This window comes from Phyllobates terribilis, unplaced genomic scaffold (genome assembly GCF_046119375.1).
Source record: "Phyllobates terribilis strain yellow unplaced genomic scaffold, ASM4611937v1 Scaffold_2__4_contigs__length_985480577, whole genome shotgun sequence".
NCBI lineage: Eukaryota > Metazoa > Chordata > Amphibia > Anura > Dendrobatidae > Phyllobates > Phyllobates terribilis.
Genome location: NW_027362762.1, coordinates 579496525 through 579518530, shown reverse-complemented (window position 1 = coordinate 579518530; position 22006 = coordinate 579496525). Strand labels below are relative to the sequence as shown.

Below are 22006 nucleotides of genomic sequence, written 5' to 3'. Positions count from 1 at the left end.
GTTATTAACTGTGCGGGGAGGCATAGTTATTAACTGTGCGGGGAGGCATAGTTATTAACTGTGCGGGGAGGCATAGTTATTAACTGTGTGGGGAGGCATAGTTATTAACTGTGCGGGGAGGCATAGTTATTAACTGTGCGGGGAGGCATAGTTATTAACTGTGCGGGGAGGCATAGTTATTAACTGTGCGGGGAGGCATAGTTATTAACTGTGCGGGGAGGCATAGTTAATAACTGTGCGGGGAGGCATAGTTAATAACTGTGCGGGGAGGCATAGTTATTAACTGTGCGGGGAGGCATAGTTATTAACTGTGCGGGGAGGCATAGTTATTAACTGTGCGGGGAGGCATAGTTATTAACTGTGCGGGGAGGCATAGTTATTAACTGTGCGGGGAGGCATAGTTATTAACTGTGCGGGGAGGCATAGTTATTAACTGTGCGGGGAGGCATAGTTATTAACTGTGCGGGGAGGCATAGTTATTAATTGTGCGGGGGGCATAGTTCTTAATTGTGCAGGGGGGCATAGTTCTTAATTGTGCAGGGGGTATTAATTGTGCAGGGGGTATTAATTGTGCAGGGGGGGTATTGTGCAGGGGGGATATTTATTGTGCAGGGGGGCATAGTTATTAATTGTGCAGGGAGGGATATTTCTTGAGCAGGGATGGTATTAATTGTGCAGGGGGAATATTTATTAATTGTGCAGGGGGGTATTTATTGTGCAGGGGGGCATATTTATTCATTGTGCAGGGGAGATTTAATCTGTGGGGAGCGAGTGGGGAGTGGGTGCAGACATATTGGTAGCGAGGGGGAAAATGTGTGCGGACACAGTATGGGAAGCGAGGGTGATGGGATGTGTGCGGACACAGTATGGGGAGTTGGGGGGTGGATGTGTGAGGAGGCCATATTAGGAGGTAGGGGAAACGTTTAAGGAGACTATTGAGGGGAATAGTGTGAGGAGACAGTATGGGGGAAGAAAAGTGTGAATGGGCACAGAATAGAGACTGAGTAGTGGGTGAGCGATAGCATGGGGGGGAAGTGTGAGGTCACAGCTAGAAGAGAACAGTATGCTAAGGAGGGGGAGTGTGATGAGGGGGCACAGTATAGAGACTGAGCCCTATAGGGGGGACACAGTGAGGACAGTGTGAAGAGGGGGCCCAGTATGGAAAGGAAAGGGCAGTGTAGAGGGCCTGTACCATAAGAGGGACAATGTGGGTGTCATATTTTGCACAGGGAATATAGTGGAGGGCAATTATATATTCAGGGGCTCAGCGTAGGGCAGATATTTTTATTCATGAGCATTATAATGACTCCGTTATCTCTCAGGGCTTTGTTTGGGGATGTGCTGCAGAAGACCGGAGAAGATGGAAGTCTGCAGAGAAAAGCTGTGGATGAGAAAAGTCATCATGGCGTCTGGGCAAGAGGAAGAAAAGAAATAACGACTCCAGAGACAGAGTCATCTATAAGGTACTTGGTTGTACATGTTTTTTGTGATGCTGACAGTTTTTTTTATTTTTATTTATGTTAAGATCAATAAAGATGTTGTCCACGTTTATGATAACTCTGCAGTCATTCTATGTGACTGCTGACTTCTGAATTCCCACAGTGTGCACTACAAGCTGACAGGATTCTCTTGTGCAAGATATTTGTATACATGAAGTCACATGCTGACTAGACATGTGTGGCCTCACTCAATGAAAATTAATTGAGGGAGGCGGGACAAGTCTCGCCGGCATGTGGCCAAAAGTATACAAATCACATACTTCTGCTCACATGACCATCCACTGTTACCACGGCAAGGGAGAATCCTAACAGTGTGTAGTGCATGCGCTGTGAGAATTCAGAAGCCTGCAGTCACACATAGTGACTGCAGACTTTCATTGCAAACCTGGAAGAGCCCATTAATATAAAATAAAGACCTGTAGCCAATCCTGACAGCGTGTAATATACTCACTGTCAGGATTCAGCTCTGCTTGCAGGTTCCATCAGTCATCACATGGCCACTTTACTCATATGCGATTTTCATACTTACGGTCACCTGACAACGAGCTTTTCTTCCTGCTTCTCTCAGAGACAATTAGGAAGAGCAGCTCGTCGGAATGTGATTAATGCCACGGCCCCACTATCAATATGTGGTCAGTATTCGGTCAGTATTTTATCTCAGGAGTGGAAGTCAAAACCGGATGAGGAACAATCAGACAAAAGGTATAATAGAAACAAGTAACCAATTCAGCATTATCACCCACTCATGGTTTTGGCTGCTACTCCTGAGAAAAAAATACTGACCAAATACTGATAATGGGGCCGTGGCCTTAGTGTGCAAATCGCATGTGTGCTGGGGAAGGAGCGCGGATGGAGGCTCCAGACTGAATTCTTGCCCCGGGTGCTGGAAGACCTAGATACACCTCTGCATATGGAATGTGCTTGGGTGGGGGAGGGGAGAGAGGCATATAGAATGTGCTGTGGTGGGGGGGGGGGAGGCATATGGAATGTGCTGTGGGGGGGAGAGAGGCATAAGGAATGTGCTGTGGGGGGGAGAGAGGCATATGGAATGTACTGTGGGTGGAGAGGCATATGGAATGTACTGTGGGGGGGGGGAGAGGCATAAGGAATGTACTGTGTGGGAGAGAGAGGCATATGGAATGTACTGTGGGTGGAGAGGCATATGGAATGTACTGTGGGGGGAAAGAAAGGCATATGGAATGTGCTGGGGGGAGAGGCATATAGAATGTGCTGGGGGGAGAGAGGCATATGGAATGTGCTGGGGGAGAGAGGCATATGGAATGTGCTGGGGGGAGAGAGGCATATGGAATGTGCTGGGGGGAGAGAGGCATATGGAATGTGCTGGGGGGAGAGAGGCATATGGAATGTGCTGGGGGGAGAGAGGCATATGGAATGTGCTGGGGGGAGAGAGGCATATGGAATGTGCTGGGGGGAGAGAGGCATATGGAATGCGCTGGAGGGGAGAGGCATATGGAATGTGCTGGGGGGGAGAGAGGCATATGGAATGTGCTGGGGAGGGGGAGAGAGGCATATGGAATGTGCTGGCGAGGGGGAAAGAGGCATATGGAATGTGCTGGGGAGGGGGAAAGAGGCATATGGAATGTGCTGGTGGGGAGAAAGGGAGAGAGGCATATGGAATGTGCTGGGGGGGTAGAGGCATATGGAATGTGCTGGGGGGGTAGAGGCATATGGAATGTGCTGGGGGGGAGAGAGGCATATGGAATGTGCTGGGGGGGGAGAGAGGCATATGGAATGTGCTGGGGGGGAGAGAGGCATATGGAATGTGCTGTGGATGGAGAGAGGCATATGGAATGTGCTGTGGATGGAGAGAGGCATATGGAATGTGCTGTGGATGGAGAGAGGCATATGGAATGTGCTGTGGATGGAGAGAGGCATATGGAATGTGCTGTGGATGGAGAGAGGCATATGGAATGTGCTGTGGATGGAGAGAGGCATATGGAATGTGCTGGGGGGTAGAGGCATATGGAATGTGCTGGGGGAAGAGGCATATGGAATGTGCTGGGGGGAGAGAGGAACAGAGGCATATGGAATGTGCTGGGGAGGGGGAAAGAGGCATATGGAATGTGCTGGGGGGGGAGAGGCATATGGAATGTGCTGGGGGGAGAGAGGCATATGGAATGTGCTGGGGGGAGAGAGGCATATGGAATGTGCTGGGGGGAGAGAGGCATATGGAATGTGCTGGGGGGAGAGGCATATGGAATGTGCTGGGGGGAGAGAGGCATATGGAATGCGCTGGGGGGAGAGAGGCATATGGAATGCGCTGGGGGGAGAGAGGCATATGGAATGCGCTGGGGGGAGAGAGGCATATGGAATGTGCTGGGGGGGAGAGGCATATGGAATGTGCTGGGGGAGAGAGGGAGAGAGGCATATGAAATGTACTGTGGGGGGGGGCATATGGAATGTACTGTGGGGGGAGAAAGGCATATGGAATGTGCTGGGGAGGGGGAAATAGGCATATGGAATGTGCTGGGGAGGGGGAAAGAGGCATATGGAATGTGCTGGTGGGGAGAGAGGCATATGGAATGTGCTGGGGGGGGTAGAGGCATATGGAATGTGCTGGGGGGTAGAGGCATATGGAATGTGCTGGGGGGAGAGGCATATGGAATGTGCTGGGGGGGAGAGAGGCATATGGAATGTGCTGTGGATGGAGAGAGGCATATGGAATGTGCTGTGGATGGAGAGAGGCATATGGAATGTGCTGTGGATGGAGAGAGGCATATGGAATGTGCTGGAGGGAGAGAGGCATATGGAATGTGCTGGGGGGTAGAGGCATATGGAATGTGCTGGGGGGAGAGGCATATGGAATGTGCTGGGGGGGAGAGGCATACGGAATGTGCTGGGGGGGAGAGGCATATGGAATGTGCTGTGGATGGAGAGAGGCATATGGAATGTGCTGTGGATGGAGAGAGGCATATGGAATGTGCTGGGGGAAGAGAGGGAGAGAGGCATATGGAATGTGCTGGGGGGAGAGGCATATGGAATGTGCTGGGGGGGAGAGGCATATGGAATGTGCTGGGGGGAGAGAGGCATATGGAATGTGCTGTGGATGGAGAGAGGCATATGGAATGTGCTGTGGATGGAGAGAGGCATATGGAATGTGCTGTGGATGGAGAGAGGCATATGGAATGTGCTGGGGGGGTAGAGGCATATGGAATGTGCTGGGAGGGGGAGGCATATGGAATGTGCTGGGGGGGAGAGGCATATGGAATGTGCTGCGGGGGAGAGAGGGAGAGAGGCATATGGAATGTGCTGGGGGGGGTAGAGGCATATGGAATGTGCTGGGGGGGGTAGAGGCATATGGAATGTGCTGGGGGGGTAGAGGCATATGGAATGTGCTGGGGGGGTAGAGGCATATGGAATGTGCTGTGGATGGAGAGAGGCATATGGAATGTGCTGTGGATGGAGAGAGGCATATGGAATGTGCTGTGGATGGAGAGAGGCATATGGAATGTGCTGGGGGGGTAGAGGCATATGGAATGTGCTGGGGGGGGTAGAGGCATATGGAATGTGCTGGGGGGGAGAGGCATATGGAATGTGCTGGGGGGGGGGGAGAGGGAGAGAGGCATATGGAATGTGCTGGGGGGGAGAGGCATATGGAATGTGCTGGGGGGGAGAGAGGGAGAGAGGCATATGGAATGTGCTGTGGATGGAGAGAGGCATATTCTCATATTCCATGGCTCTCCCACACACCCCACCCCCTCATATTTTTGCCTGTGCACAAAATCACTATGCCTGGCCCTTCACCGCTGAAGCCCTGCTACTCACCAATGGATGACGTTACTGCCACACTCCGGTCCACGTGGCTCCTCTTGTCCAGTAGCACGTGTAGATCGCAGTGCGGTCACCAGCAAAATGGCGCTGCACGGTCATTCTAGTCTTTATTCTGTATTGAGCACTATATGGGGCTCATTATACTGTGGAGCACTATGTGGGGCCAATTGTACTTTATGGAGGACTATATGGGACTCTAAGGGGTTCAATAAAATTACTATGTAAGGGCGGCAAAGTTATGGGATATGCTCTTCTGTGAGCACACTGAATATTTTTTTTTTTGGGTGTGTGGGGGGAGGGGGATGTCAATAAATGCATGGCCCCACTCTGTCTCCTTCTATGGAAGCAGTGATGTAATGTGTGAGCTGTCTACTTTTATGGGAGCAGTAATGTAGTGAACGGCGAAAGATCACACATTAATTGCCCCTCCCCCCAAAGAAATGATAATATTCTGCGGAGTCACATAGTACACCACTGCTCCCATAGGAGTGAACAGAGTGGTGTCACACATTACACCACTGCTCCCAATAGATGTGAATGGATCAGTGTTACACATTACACCACTTCACTGATAGAAATGGATGGACAGGGGTCACATTAATTGCCCCCCTCCCAAAAAAAAAAAAAATATTCAGTGCTCTGTCCACTTCTATGGAAGCAGTGGTGTAATGTGTGACTCCCGCTCTGAACTTAAATGGGAGCAGTAATATAGTGGACGGAGCGGGGTCACACATTACATTACTGTTCCCACAGTAATGGCAGAGAAAAGAGAGCGCACACACACATATATCTAAATTATATCAAGTAATAATGGGAGGGTATATAGATAATAGCGATACCAGAACTAGATTAGACTCCAAATACACTCATGCATGCACATGGTATCCTAGGTCATGTAATATAGGGATACAATCCTGTGAAATTTTTTTTAGCCAATATAGGCATCCCCAGGTACTACCTTTAAGTGTGCATGAGTGTATCAAAAGATGTGTTATACCCAAATGGGTTAATTAACATATAACAGTAATGTTATATTAGATACATTCATACCTGGTATATATAGAGACCTGCTCCTCAGTGTGGCGCCCACCCCGACGCGCGTTTCGGTGCGTCCTTCATGAAGGACCAGGTATGAATGTATCTAATATAACATTACTGTATCTAATATAACATTACTGTTATATGTTAATTAACCCATTTGGGTATAACACATCTTTTGATACACTCATGCACACTTAAAGGTAGTACCTGCGTATGCCTATATTGGCTAAAAAAAATTTCACAGGATTGTATCCCTATATTACATGACCTAGGATACCATGTGCATGCATGAGTGTATTTGGAGTCTAATCTAGTCCTGGTATCGCTATTATCTATATACCCTCCCATTATTACTTGATATAATTTAGATATATGTGTGTGTGCGCTCTCTTTTCTCTGCCACTATGTACCCACATTTTTGTAATAAAGGTCTTTGTTTTTAACTTATTGACCTCTTGTCGGATTTACTACTATATTGGGTTTTGTTGTTATTGTCTTCCGATTGGTCTACCAATTTAAGTAGCAGATATACATTTATTCCATTATGTTGATCTATTGGATCAGTAAGAATATACACAAATATAAATGTATATTATCTGCTTGTCCTTTGCAACGGTTTTCTATACATTAGATACTGTGTATCTAATCACATCCTGTATGATACACTAAGCTGAGCTCAATATCTAATCCCATGATGTGATTAAATACAGGGCTAAGTGTAGTTTATCTAAGCATGTATTACTGTAGGCGTATCTAATCGTTCATGTGATACACTCCACATATCTAATCACAGCTTATGATACAGCGAACAGCACGAACTGACAGAATTTGTGCTGCCTGCCGTCCTCAGTGACACTTACTACTTGTCAGTATCACTGGCAGTCACCAACAAAATGGCTCTTCATTGTAACCCTAAACTTCATCCTTATCTTTTTACAAACACCCAGAATGGGAGAAGGATGACATCAATCATAAGTGAGCAGATCCTGCCCACATTTACTGCAGTCGTAATGTGAGCTAGTTGTAGGTTTTCATGGCAAATTTCAGCAGCTGCTCCCCCTAGTGTTTAAAAGTGGAAATAAACCTTCTCAAATTATTTTTAATATTTAATTTTATTAAAAACAAAGGATACTATATATATTTTTTAATTCAGACATTAACACTTGACATTTTTTCAATTGTTGAAAACTTATTTAATTTTTTTTTGGGCAGCACCTTCCCTTTAAGGAGAATAGGACTCAATTTAACACCTGGATTTATCACTCACTACATGGAAAATTCACACCTCCATCAAACGAACTCTAGATAACTAAGTGAACATTTCCATCACCTCTCCATTTTAAAAACCCTAATTAGATTTTCTTTCCTTATCTTTAGGAGGTATCATCCCTTCCACCTCATGAACAAATGTCCTGTTGTAATATCTCTTAAATGTGTGCTCTTGTCTTATTAATTCAATTGTAAACGTGCCTAAAGGAGCCTCTGTGCTCTGAAAGCTTGCAAATATATATTTTCCTGGTTAGTCAATAATGGTTTTAATTCTAGAATACTTTTATAATTTTTGGGCATACAACTATTTACATAGATTTCCCTGGCTAAGACTGTACCACAATATAATTTTCTTTTGTACATCAATATACTTTAGAGAAATCAGCTTCTTTCTCCGCCAGGACTAAAAATTCATTTTCAAAATTCTCAATTCACGGTGTAACATGGTCGCCGGACAGGTCCTTAACGGGAGATATGTATTATAAGCAGTCATAAAAGATGGGTACGAGTGGCAGCTCACATATCCCCACCCCGAGCCGTGGTTTGTTGTAAATAAAATGCAGGCCAAGTGTCTCATTTGGTGTCTGTCTGGAGACGTGTGGATCTCCAGTGTGTTGGTCTGTGTCATGTCCATGAGAACTGGACACTGACCTGTAATGGGCGAACCCGCACCATTGCATGGACATTTTGCTTTGTGTTTTCCCTTTGTGCCGGAAAAGGCTGTCTTTTGTTTGCCTAAGCTAAGAGGTTTATGAAGTCCGAATAAACCTGCCTGAATATTTTTCTGAAAACGTTTCCTGTTCCTACCTGAAGCGCAGCTGAGTGAGTATTAAACCACTGCAACAGGTAAAATCAGTGTTCAGTGAAGGATGACTTTCCCATTACTGAGACAGGGCATGGCAGTTACTGATAAGATTCTATATAGACAGGACTTGGAGGAGAATAGAAGAGTGCTCTACCTCCTCCCTCCTTCTCCTATCTAAATAACATTTTAAATAACCAAAAGTAGCCTATTTGAGAAAATAGGAAGTGAAATGCTGCAGAAAAATCTGCAACATCAAAAACTCACCAAATACTCATAATAGAAACCTATCTTTTACTCTTTTAAAAGAAGCTAAAAAAGACAAAAGGGCCTGATTCATCAAAGTTTTCAAGCCAGAATTCTGAATTCTGGTGTAAAAGCTTTGAAAAGTTGCAAACTTGCAAATTTTGCCAATTTAATGCTAGTTTCTCCCAGCTCTGGGCGGAGGTGGTTGCAGAACTGGGGCGTAGAGGGGGTGAGATGCAACAGCTCATCTAATTCATGACGAGCTGTGGTGTTCCAGCCACAAGAAATCTCACCTAACTGGAGTGAGACTTCTGGCATGGCGCACACCATTCGTCAAATGCTCCAAATTCTTGAAGAGGCATGCATCTCTTCATGAATCAGCATGCCCACTTCATCAAGAGTGGCATGAACAATGCTGGTTTGATGAATCAGGTCCAAAGTATGCATAGCGAGTCGTTTTAATATTGCGGTGCATGTTAATTCTTTTTAGCATTATTTGTTCATATATGAAATATAGCAATTAATGGGATAATTTAAAAACTAACTTATTAAAAATTCAATATTAAAATAAGTCCAAAAAACACCAAGACAAAACAATACAAAATAAGCGGAACATATAAAAACACATGATCATTAAGTAAGTCGTAGTCAAAACGCATTGGTTTGGGGGTCCTGGAGTAACCCTGCATGTATCTTCTTTTAAAGAGATGAATAAATATTGACATTTCATATTTACCTGGCTGAATCCTTTGCTGGAGTTTTTTTTTTTTTCTTTGGATGGATTGCTGTACCTGATCCTGGGTGGTTCCGTGCAAAGACATATTGGTCTTCATTACTACATCTATCTGGTAAGCTGACTCCCTGGCCTCCTTCCCTTTTCCTTCATCCATCCACAGTTTTACATATAAAAACACAAGGTCGTCCTCAAATGTGGGAATAGGTCCACGTGATTCTTTTTATTACTCTGAACATGATAGGACAGACCACTGCTGTCACCAGCAACTCCCCAGACGAATCAATAAGAGGAAACAATCTGGATATATTACTTCCGAATTACAATCTGAATGAGTAATGGACACGACTAATGAGATTCCCTGTCCAGAGTAATAGGAGGAATCATGTGGACCTATTCCCACATTTGCATAAATCTATCACACTAATAAGGTATGTACAATTGGTAAAAATGGTAAAAACACAAATTAGATTTTAATAAAAGCTGTTTACAGCGATATAACAGGAGACTTCTAGGGCTCCAACCTGATAGCCATCACTCAAAAACTGAGTTTTAAGCTGTTCCGCTTCTTTCTCGTAGTAGGATATTCTACTACAATTTCTTTGAATACATGTGAATTGGATTAAAACTCAGTTTTTGAGTACAGGCCTTCAGGCAGGAGCCCTAGAAGTCTCTGCAAAAAAAATACAAGAGTTAACAAGATCTAAATGAATCCTTGACAACAAATTAATGCCAAATACCCCAGATCATAAAGAAGAGATCACAAAGGTACCCATTATTACACAATACCATACTAATAACGGGACCTTTAAGAAAATTATTAAAAAATACTACCATATTCCCAGACAAGACAAAATAATTGGGGAATATCTGCCATCAGTCCCCAAATTTTTCTGAAACTGTGCTCTACAGGAAAATGGCCGCCGACTCGGCAGAGCACAGCTTTAGGAACATGGCCGCGGCCACCGAAAGCCGCTCACTCTGCCCTGTCATTCCGCTCACAGCAATACCCCGGCCCCGCTACCCGGGCCAGGCCCCCAACCAGATACCGGCCTGCCTCACCTCTTCTTCCGCCGCCGCCCTGCGATCCCGCTCCACCACCACCGGTAAGTTGCGTTCGGACCATAAGACGCACCCCCCATTTTCCTCCCAAATTTTGGGGGGAAAAGTGCGTCTTATGGTCCAAAGAATACGGTACTTATTTTCCACCAAAAAATCAGACAATGTGATTTTCAGGATTCGTTTTCTCATTTTGTCTCTCATAGTTGAGGTCTACCGATGATCTCAATTACAGGCCTCTCATCTTTTTAACTTGCACAATTGGTGGCTGACTAAATACTTTTTTTCCCCACGTGTGTATATGGATACACACACACTTTTTTTTTCTGTATATACCACGATCATTTTCTATCATTCCATTATGGTGAGGCCCAACTGCACTTTGGGTAAATATAAAAAATATTATTAAATATTAAAAGTTATTATAATAAGTTTGTTTTGTTAAAAGTTTTTTTTTTTTTTATATTTTCTTGTCCCTTGTTCATTGGAACCAACACTCATTATTATTCATTTATATGCCTAATGGACTGAATGAGGCACTATCTGGAATTATTACTGTCTCTTTTTACAAACAAATCCCATATTTATAATGGATTACGATCAGACATTGATCCATTTGGGTGCATTTTGGGAAGTTTGCTTTATTAGCTGGAAGGAAGGTGGAACTACAAGCCTATAAAGAGCTCCCTGGTTCATCTTGTACTTACTCCCTGACGAAGGGGGACTGAGGATTCACCGAAACGCGTTGGTCTGCTTTTTTGGGTGCTTGGACTTGCCGTACAGTATCACGTCACCCGCCGGCTTCCAGTACGCACGATTAAGCCTAGGCTGGTAACCAGGGACTCTACCGGCTGGAGCCCCTGGCTCTGCTACGCCGACTTTCTCCTTTTGAGACGCCGTGTATCCTGTTTAATAAGTGGACCTCTCCCCGCCAGCATGTGTACCAGCATTTCCACGGTCGGCACCTACTGACATCAGGACGCCGACGTGGATAAAGAAAAGTGAGTATACTCGAAAGCGCCACCTTTGATCCACCTCCATCGGCCTCAGCATCAGAACAAGTAAGTTGCATTACTTACCATCAGCAGGATCACTACCTTATCCAGCAGTCAGGCTTTTTTGCAGCGCTACTTTGGTATAGATGGTCTTGGATTACTATAAGCAGAGTCTAACAGAACGCTATCAGGAACAGACTGCTACTTGTTCTATCAGGAATTGCCAATTTAACTTCACCAACTGGATTTCTTTATTATAGCACCATTGACTGATTTTTTTTTTTAAAAATAAATATTTCAATCAGGACCATTGAGATAATCATTGTTTATTATCTATAAATCTCTTGTTGTATCGCAGTTTACAGCTTTTTTACCATTTTTTTGTGTTATTAAAATCTAATTTGTGTTTTTACCATTTTAACCCATTGTACATAACTTATTAGTGCGATAGATTTATGCTCATGTTGCAAGTTATCCTTGTTTGGCAGATTATCACACAAGTTCTGCTCATCTATCTGCAGATTTTCCCATCCTTTTTCCCCTCCCCCTGTGGTCTCTACCTATAGGGCGCTTGTGTAATAGATAATTTTGATTCTATTCCCATATTTCATAATTTGGGCGAGTTTGTTCCATTTTCTTTATCAGATGACCTGATGTTATTAAGCCATCTTGTAATAATTTCTTACAGAGATGAGTATTCTTCCATCTTGTCTCTTAAATAGTAGTCTATCATGCTTAGGTGCTATTAGGATCACCATCTGTAGGTTTTTTGTACCTGGATCTGAATGTGCCGATAGAGTTGCACCTTGTGTTTTATATGTGCTGTTTGTTTCGTGTTGTCTTAGTGTTTTGGACTATTTTAATAAAATATATTTAATAAAAGCTATTTTTTTACTTATCCCACTACTTGGTTTGTCACGTTTGACAAGTGGACTACTCCTATTATCCAAAAAATAATGGAAGTTTGTGGTCTGTATCCACGCTGCCAACTGAAGAAGTGAAGTCAAATGCCAGAGACGATGTTAAAAAAAAGGTTTCTTTCATTTTTCTATGCATTTCAAAGTGAAACCCAGGTTTTCTTCAGGAACAAAATCATATGGCAGTGTGGATAAAGACCACAAACTTCCATTTTTTTATATTTCTCTGGTGAAATCACCGGTGGATCTACAGCAGCCGCACAATCTGGGAACAGGTCAGCATATTTTATTACTATCCTTATAATTATTACAGGATAAAACCAAAGTTTTGCACTATATTTTCTCCTCAACCTTTTATATCTATTATATAATTAGATACCCAGCCATCTTAACATCGTGTTCATATACCCTAACACTGCCTCTAGTTCTTGTAATTGAGCTTCTCCATCCACATCCACCTTGATATCAGCTCTGCCCACAATTTATTTGATAACTCAACCAGGCCTACTATATATACACATATAAAATTAAATGTATATACTTATGTATAGCATAAGCTGTAATAGTTTACCTTGAAATGGGACTGCGGTTTCCACATTCTTATCCTCCTCTGCATGTTTCATACTGAGTAATGTACTTGCAAAAAGTGGATTGTTAATGAAATGTTTCATGTAGTGGTTTTCACAATCATCCTTTGTCTTTGTGCGCATTTGATTAGCAACTTCTTGCCTAAAATATTTAAAAATAAAATTTAACAAGGCCGTTTTTACATGTAGGAGTTCGCAAGGTGTTGACATAATCTGTGCAAACTGACTCCCCCCTCTCAAAAGGAGAAAAAAATCCAAAAGTAGTCTGGAGGTAATTACATAGGTTGAAAAAAGACCTAGGTCCGTCACGTTCAACATTCCTCCCCCAATTGTACATTTTGTCACTAATTTAACTGTAACCCACAATGTTATGTGTGCTGAGGAAGTCATCCAGGCCTTTTTTGAAAGCTGTAATTGTGTCGGCCATTATTACCTCTTGTAGTAGGGCATTCCACAGTCTGACTGCTCTGACTGTAAAGAACCCTTTCCTGTTTAGGTGCCGGAACTACTTCTTCCACCCAGAATGAGTGCCCCATGGTCTTTAGTATAGTCTTTGGAAGGAATAAGTCATGTGTTAGTCCTTTGTACTGACCACACATATTTATACAAATAAATGAGATCTCCTTTGAGGCATCATTTTTCTAAGCTAAACAAGCTCAACTTTTCCAACCTCTCATCATATGAGAGGCCATCCATCCCTTGTAATATCCTGCTTGCCCACCTTTGAACTGACTAGCTTCTCAATATCATTTTTAAAATGTGGAGCCCAAAACTGGATCCCATATTCTAGATGTGGCCTAATAATTAATAGGACAATTAATTTGTCCTCACATCATATTACTGAAACACAACGGGACGTTTTGGGACTTTTATTACTATTATTATTAAATATTTATATAGCGCCATTAGGTTCCATGGCGCTTTACAAGTGTAGGGGAGACAGGGACACGAACATGAAGCATCAGACGAGGCGCACTGGTACAGTAGGGCAGGGGGTCCTGTCCACGAGGGCTCACAGTCTATAGGGGGTGGGTGGGGAGACAGGAGGAAGGGGGAGAGGAGAGGGTGAGATGAGACTTGTTTTGATTTCTTTACAGCCATAAAGGATCTGCATTTATTTTCTCGCAAGCTGATTTTGAAAAAATGACATTCCAATTCGGTTATGGATCTGGGCCTAAACAGTGCAGCTGAACGAAAGTGGTGAGCTTTTAATCTAGGAACTGAGGGGAGGGAGGGTAGTTGTGCTAATAAGAAGACAGAGTAGACAGAGTGAGACACTAGGGGTAAATATGGATTTAGGGGGGCTAGGACATCAAGGGAAGGAAGGAGGAGAGTTGGAGACTCTTGTGTCAGACACAGAATACAATGTGGTGATCATTATAGAAACTTGGCTTGACAAAAGCCATAACAAACGTAGAGGGTTATTTTCATTGAATCCAACTTAAGGATTGTGCTCAATGGCGACTCTGGGGTGAGCTGCATTAATGAAGAGTCAATATGGGTATATGTACATGGGGATGGCAATAATGGAAAGTGAATAATTGGAGTTTGCTATAAGCTTCCTAATATAGCTAAACAGGTAGAGGATGAAATGCTGCAACAAACTGAAAAGGCAGCATATAATAATAGGGTCCTTATTATGGGGGATTTTAACTATTCAGACATTCAATGGCACATAAGATATTCTAGCTGTGCTAAAAGCTGTAAGTTCATATCCGCAGTTCAAGACTAGAGATGAGCGAGCACGAAAATGCTCTGATGCTCGTTTCGAGTAACGAGTATAATGGGAGTCAATGGGAAATACAAGTAATTTTCCGGCAGACCCTACAAGGAGGTCTAGGGGGGCAGTGAAAATGTTCAAATAGATGGGAAAAGTGCTGAATGAAAGGAGAACAGCATGGTGAAAACCCCAGGAAGCATTTCTGACTCCCAGATCACTGCTGAGAACAATGTGACACTTTTAGGCTATGTGCACACTGTGTGTTTTTGATGAGTTTTCACAGCGTTTTTTCCGCGTGGAAATGCACCAAAAATACTAGGTAATCCGTGTGCCAGCTAATGCAATGAATGATCAGGAATTTTCCTGACAGGATTGCCATTGTGTTTAAATCCGCAGCACGTCCATTCTTTGTAGTGTTTCTGCAGCATTTCCCACCAATTGAAGTCAATTGAAGCGCAGCAAAACCACAGGTATAAATATATCTGCGTATTTGCTGCGTATTTGACTGACTCAATTCAAATCAATGAGTCAAATACACCACAAAAACATACAAAAGAATGGTACCCGGGCTGGGGAAGAAGACTACTTCTCCCATCATCTGACCTCCGCTCTCGCTGACAATAGCAGGAGCAGGCGCGGCTGAGGGGAGAAGTAGTCTCCTCGGGTGGTGTCTGTGCGCACAACAAACACCTTTTATTCTCACCTGTCCGTCGTCCTCCCGATGTCCCCTGGCATGTTCACTCCCGGGAGCATGATCGGTCCCGGCAGTGTACATCGCTGCGCTGCCGGGACTGAGTTCGTCAGCTGGAGATCAGCTGACGAGCTCCGGGACCTCACTTTACTGCAGCAATGCTGTGTGGGAATTTTCCCACGAATCACTGATGCAGTAAAGTAGGTCACCGGGGCTGATCAACTGATCTTCAGCTGATGAACTCCAGTGATCTCAGCCAGCAACACAGCAATGTACACCGACAGGAGTGATTACACTCCTGTCAGTGTATAGTCTTCTACAGCAGTCACATCAGTGATTGCTGATGTGGCTGCTGTGGAACACTGTGGATTACGTCATGACGGCGGACAGGTGAGGGATATGGTTGTTTTTTATTTTTGTTTTTTTACAGGAGACGAGGGATTTGGGGACTGGGCGAATAATAAATAAATTATTAAAACAGTGTGTAATTTTATTTCAATAAAAGACTTTATTCTGGCCATGTCTATTGAAAAACCGTCAAACCTTTACTACGCGGTTAGTAATGGGGATATCTTATAGATGAAGCACAGGTTCGTAATGGAGCGGCATGTCAGCCTCCAATACAAGGCTGACATGAACCCAAACCTTATTACCACACTCACCACTGCTATACGACAGTGGGAAGAGCGGAGGCTACGCTGCAGATTTGGCGCATCTTGTGGATGCGCCAGTTCTGGGGCAGTTGAGAGCTGATATTATTAGCCACGGAGGGGGCCAGGATCCATGGCCACTTCTCTGGCTATTAATATCAGCCCGCAGAGGTCTGTTTAGCCTTTGCTGGTTAGATTTTATAGAGGGGCCCTACATCAATTTTCTTCTGTGGCCCCCTGTAATCTAGCCAATAAAGGCCAAGCAAACAGATGTGGGCCTTTATTAATAGCCAGGGAACATTTTTGGCTAATGGCCCCTTCCCCGGCTACTAATATGAGCTCCCAGTGGACAGCTTTCCCTCTACCGGTTACGAAAATGATGTGGGAGCCCACGCCATTTTTTTAAATTTTAGGCTATGCGCCCACGATCCAGACGTAGCAGCGCTTTGGACGCAACATATTTTTGCTGCGTCCAAAATGATGCGTTCTATTGAACGTAGGTAAATCCGCATGTGTTCACTGAACCATGCAGATTTACTGCAGTCAGTGCATTCTAGTGGTCACATTTCTGTTGCGGAAACTAGCGACTCTGCAAGAGAATTTGACATGTTGCGGTCCTGAAAGACGCACCGCATGTCCGTATCCGTGGGTGATCTGCAGCCTCAGATGTACTCATAGTGGACATGGGATTTCTAGAAATCCTATCCACTAGCTTTAACATCTAGACGCTGCGGGTTTGATGCTGCATAAACATGCAGCTTCAAACCTGCAGCGGCTCCCAATCATGGCCACGTATTCATCCGCAGCATGTCAATTTCTGTAGTGGAGACGCCAGTCTCCGCTGCAGATTTTGACTGACTGATTCAAGTGTCATTACATGAGGTGGATCCGCATGTATTGACAACAAAAATGCGGCATAAGAACAGAGCATTTTGGATGCAGTGAAAATAATCTGGGTCCAAAGCGCTGCTGGTTGCTGATCATGAAGACGTAGCGGCTAACGAAACAGTGATGAGTTGTTATTAATAGCCAAGGAACATGTTTGCCTAATGGCACCTTCCTAGGCTAAAAAATAGCAGCTCTCAGCTGCCCCAGAAATTACATGAATGGGAATGCTAATGAGATTGGGTTTACCTGACACCTAGCGCCCTTTTGTTTAGTGATGACAAGGTGTCAGACCCTTTCATTACTAAACCTAAAGTAAAGAGTTAAACACACACACACACACAGTAAAACACTTTATTTGAAATACAACAGACACATTCATTAATCATTTAAATTAACCAATATACTCACCCCACGTCTGATGGTAAGCCAAGGGTTAAAGTGATGTCACACGTTTTTTTCAAATATCTTTATTTAACTCCAAAAAGCATTCATTGATGTAAAAAAGCAGGCATAAAAAAAGGGCAGAAAAACGCGCGTTTTTCTGCAGCGTTTTTCCTGACAAGAGATTCAGAAACATTAAGGAATTTTCTATATTAAAATACTGAACGTGCGAATATAGCCTTACTCCACTTTAAGGGCTGACAATAAAACATTCCAAATCTTTGAGAAATTGCATTTTACAGGGAAAAAAAATGTTAAACATTTCTTTCACGTATAATGACTTTATATAAGGCAAAATTTAAAAAGGATTTTAAAAAATTATAATTTAAGCACACCAAAATTTCTTTTTTATTTAAAAAAAAAAAAAAAAAAAAAAAGGAAATTTCAGTCTAACTTATAAAGTAAAAACTGCCAAAAATTAGAGACTAAGATACACCATGTATTAGACATAAAAGAGGGTCTCATACACATTCTGTTCAAATTGTTATGTATTGGTAATCCTAGACTCATAAAGGCTATGAACTAAGTGCAAATCCTGCCCAAAATTACAAGCAGGGTCATCCATAGACTCAAGAGTCTAGAAGGCAACAACTGGTGGGCCTCCTTTAAATATAGATCATCAAAAACACGTTATGTGCTGCTAACATATGGTGGTGTGTAAAAGTTGGGTCTAAGCCAGGCTTTGTTCACTGTTATCAGAGTGAGCCTGTCAGCACTTTCTGCTTACCGGCGAAAATGTCTGTCTGTTATGACCCACCACTTAAGAAAAGAACATGAATTCAAAAAACATAACTGAAAAAAAAAAGAGAAACAGGCCTTACCAACACCAGGTCAGATTACCAAAGCACCAGCAGGATGCAGCAGAATCCCATGATAAAGGCGAGGGCAAGCACAGGTGCAAAATACTGATGCGAAAGCGACCCTCCTCCGTGAATTGGCAGATGTGTGACTGGCTGTGTAGTATTACAAATGCACACGGATGGGGCTTGTGTAGGACGCCAGTCACACATATAGGTGTGATGCACAGTGTCTGGATTACAGCTTATTAATGACACCCATAATTTTAAGTCAAGCGGGCTGTCCAGCACTAAATACGTACACCCCACAAGACCGATGCCCCAATTTACTCAACCAACACTAAAGGGCCTGGCTGCATCCTGCAATTGATGAAAAATGTACAATAAAAAGATGAAAAATAATGTATAAGATAAATACATTACATTAGGTATTGGTCGATATTTTGGCCAAAATACGCAAGCTCGCAACCCACGTCAAGGGTCTTCATTACTTGCAACTCCCTACTCTAAAATTAAAAACTGCGCACAGAAAAAAACAAGAATTAAAAAAACAAATATTCTGCACCTGTGCTTGCCCCCTCCTTTATTATGGGGGTCAGCTGCACCCTGCTGTTGCTTTGCTAATCTGACCTGGTATTGGTAAGGCCTGTTTTTTTCTGTGATATAGGAGGTGGTGGAAACCCTGATAGACATAAGAGCAGCAATCCTTGGCGTCGGTAGTACATGTGCCGTGCCAGTGTGGGATTCAGTCCCGGAATCCACAATGTTCACACAGTGTGCAGTCATGGAAATGTAGAATCCCTGGCTACAAACGCTTGTCTACGGGTCGGTCGTTAAATGGGCAATCCAAGTAACCAAGTTGCTAAGGGCACGAGTGATTTTGCTGGTACAAGACAGGGAGGCCACCACGGGAATAATAGTGGTGACTGTAAACCGTGTACTGAGGGACTAAATTTCCACACCTATTTATTTTATTTTTATTTGAAAAAGACAAAATTTCACACAAACCAAGTTCTACAGTATATGTGACAGTATTTAATTTTTGAACCACCAAATTTCTACACCTGTACCAGGCCAAATTTTGTTTTTTATTTCAAACCAACGAAATTTCATACAAGCCAAGTTCGACAGTATATAACACAAGTAGAGATGAGCGAACTTGTGGTTGTTCGGCTTCGTGGGGTTTGATGAACATACAGTAAAAAGTTGGGCTTGGGGTCCGAACTTCACTCTAGACCCTAACCTAATACAAATCAATGGTGACATGAATTGCAGTGCTTAAATTGGCTGTAAAATGGTCACAGTCAAGGCTATGGGGACAAGAGCAGGACAATTGGGTTCTTTCACCATAGCAATCATGGTAAAATAGGAAGTAAATGAATAACATATACATTTTAAACAGTGGCTTCAGAGACTGAGGCTTGCTACTTCCAGTCCAGTTAACAATTTCACCCACAGAGCATGGCGCACCGTACCCCTACATTAGCAGTTTACAAATTTAACCCATGTTGAGGGTTGTTGACACATTTCGCCCATAGAAGCTGATAATAAATTTCACCCACACAGCATGTTTTCAAATTTCCCTGAGGAAACAGATTAAAAATTTCACACCCAGACAATGGGTCAAAGTACCCCAACAGCTCAAAAATGTCTGCTCCAGTAGCGTATATTACAAATGCCGCCAATGAAAAGCTTTTAGTAAGATCTTGGGTTGGACTGGCGTTCCGCAGTGAGGCTTGCTACCGGCAGTAAAGTTACAAATTTGATCCACATACCATATTGTTGACACATTTCCCCCACAGTTCCAAAATTTCACCTCCAGTAGTGTACAAGCAGCCGCAGATAAAAAGCTTGTCGTTTGATTCTTGATACAGCTAGCAGTCCGCCACTAAGCTTGCTAATGCAAGTCCTCGCCTCTATGCCTCAGGACACCTTCCAATGCTCTTGACTTGAGGTTCCGGGGTCCCAAAATGTTTCCCTTAAAAAATATGGGAAGCAACTGGACACACTCTCAGCCATCCAATTTCAAACCAGCCACAGGCAGGGTTGCAGGGTACACACGTGTAACAGAGAATCAAGTTGCTCTTCCGGAGACACAACCTGATAAACGTGTACCACATTCAAAATAAGCAGCAGTCAAGCAAATTGACCACTTCTCAACTGAGTCAGCAGCTGATACTGCAAGACAAAATAGTCATCCATGACAATTTAGAGGCTCTGTAATTGGAAGGAGTAATTAAATCCTTTAATAGGTTTTAGGCCCGGTCACAAAGCTATAGTAAAATGATTTTTTTCAGCACACTACTAATACAGACACGGCTGCAGAGTGCACAGAGGTTTTTGGGCACAGTACCCCCACAGAAGTTAACACATTTCACCCACAGATCATGTTTCCACATTTATCCCACAGAAACTGATAAATTGCACACCCGGACAATGGCCCACATCACCCCTACAGATAGGGTTGCCGAGAACACACAGCGGCTTAAAGGTACGTTACTCATACAGATATGCATGGTAAAAAAGGGAAGACATCAGCTCACCCACTCTGAAGTCTGGTGCTCAGAAAGCCAGTAGTGCTGCAGGAAAATTACCATCGAATAGAGAAAATCCAGCATCCAAAGATCTCCAAAAAAACACTTACCTTATTGAATCCATATAAAAACAATTCATCAGGGATGTTTCAGACCATTTCATGTATAAATCCGCTGAACAGAGAGCGCTTTATACCATATCCTGGTTGGAACACATGGTCTCACTGTGTCCAATCAGAGCAACTTGTAAACAAGATAAAAACGTATATTGTGAGCATTAACCCCTTTAAAGCCCAAGATGTATTAATACGTATCTGCGCCCTGGGGTTTAAGAGCCTGATACGTATTAGTACATCTGATTGTCACAGCTGACACCCGATGCTATGTGCAGGGAGCGGTCCCGCACCGCTCCTGGCACATTAACCCCCGCAATGCTGCGTCAGAAGTCTATCACAGCATTGCGGTGGTAAAGGGGAGGTGATCGCAATACTCACCTCCTCTTCCAGCATCCAGCGCTGTCTGCCGCGGCTTCCCGGATGTTGCCATGATGACTCGATGTCGTCATGACAACATCCGGGTCACCAGACAGCAGGAAGATTTTTTGGTCATGCGCAGTGCATGACCAAACTGTCTTCTCCCTGTGCAGCGCTAACAGCCTGCATACCACAGGTATGGTGCTCCATTCCTGTGCTATGCAGGCGATCAAAATAAAAAAAGGGAAAGTCCCATAGTGGGACAAAGTATAAAAGTAAAAAAACTGTCAGAAAGTGAAAAAAAAAATTGTAAAAATATAAAAAATAATCCACCAAAAATAAAAATATAATGTACCCATCAATAAATATTATGGAAAAAAAAAAAACAATAAAAGTACACATATTTGGTATCGCCGCGTCCGGAAAGACCTGACCTATAAAATTGTCCCACTAGTTAACCCCTTCAGTGAACACGGTAAAAAATAAAAAACGAAGTAAAAAACAATGCTTTATCATCATACCGCCAAACAAAAAATGGAATAACATGCGATCAAAAAGACGAATATAAATAAAAATGGTACCGCTGAAAACGTCATCTCGTCCCGCAAAAAAACAAGCCAGTATACAGCTCCATCAGCTGAAAAATAAAGTTATAGCTCTCAGAATAAAGCAATGCAAAATAAAAAAAATTTCTATAAAATTGCTTTTATTATGTAAAAGTGCCAAAACATAGAAAGCGATATAAATGTGGTACCGCTGTAAACGTACTGACCAGAATAATAAAGCTACCTTATCAATTTTACCACACACGGAGCAGAATAACAAAATAAAAAAAAAAAACAATTCCTGAATTGTTGGTTTTTGTTTATTCT

General features: G+C 43.2%; 1 protein-coding gene across 6 annotated transcripts in view; it reads right to left on the bottom strand.

Moving 5' to 3' along the window:
* Window positions 1-22006, bottom strand: part of TADA2A (transcriptional adaptor 2A) — a 193124-nt gene that overhangs the window by 85017 nt on the left and 86101 nt on the right. For all 6 annotated transcript variants that reach the window (XR_012288948.1, XM_073666411.1, XM_073666414.1 and 3 more), the window contains one exon: window positions 12925-13082. Coding sequence is in view for 5 of the 6 variants with exons in the window: in XM_073666411.1 (XP_073522512.1) it covers window positions 12925-13082 (158 nt within the window). In the remaining variant the exon portion in view is untranslated. The remainder of the gene's footprint in view (window positions 1-12924; window positions 13083-22006) is intronic.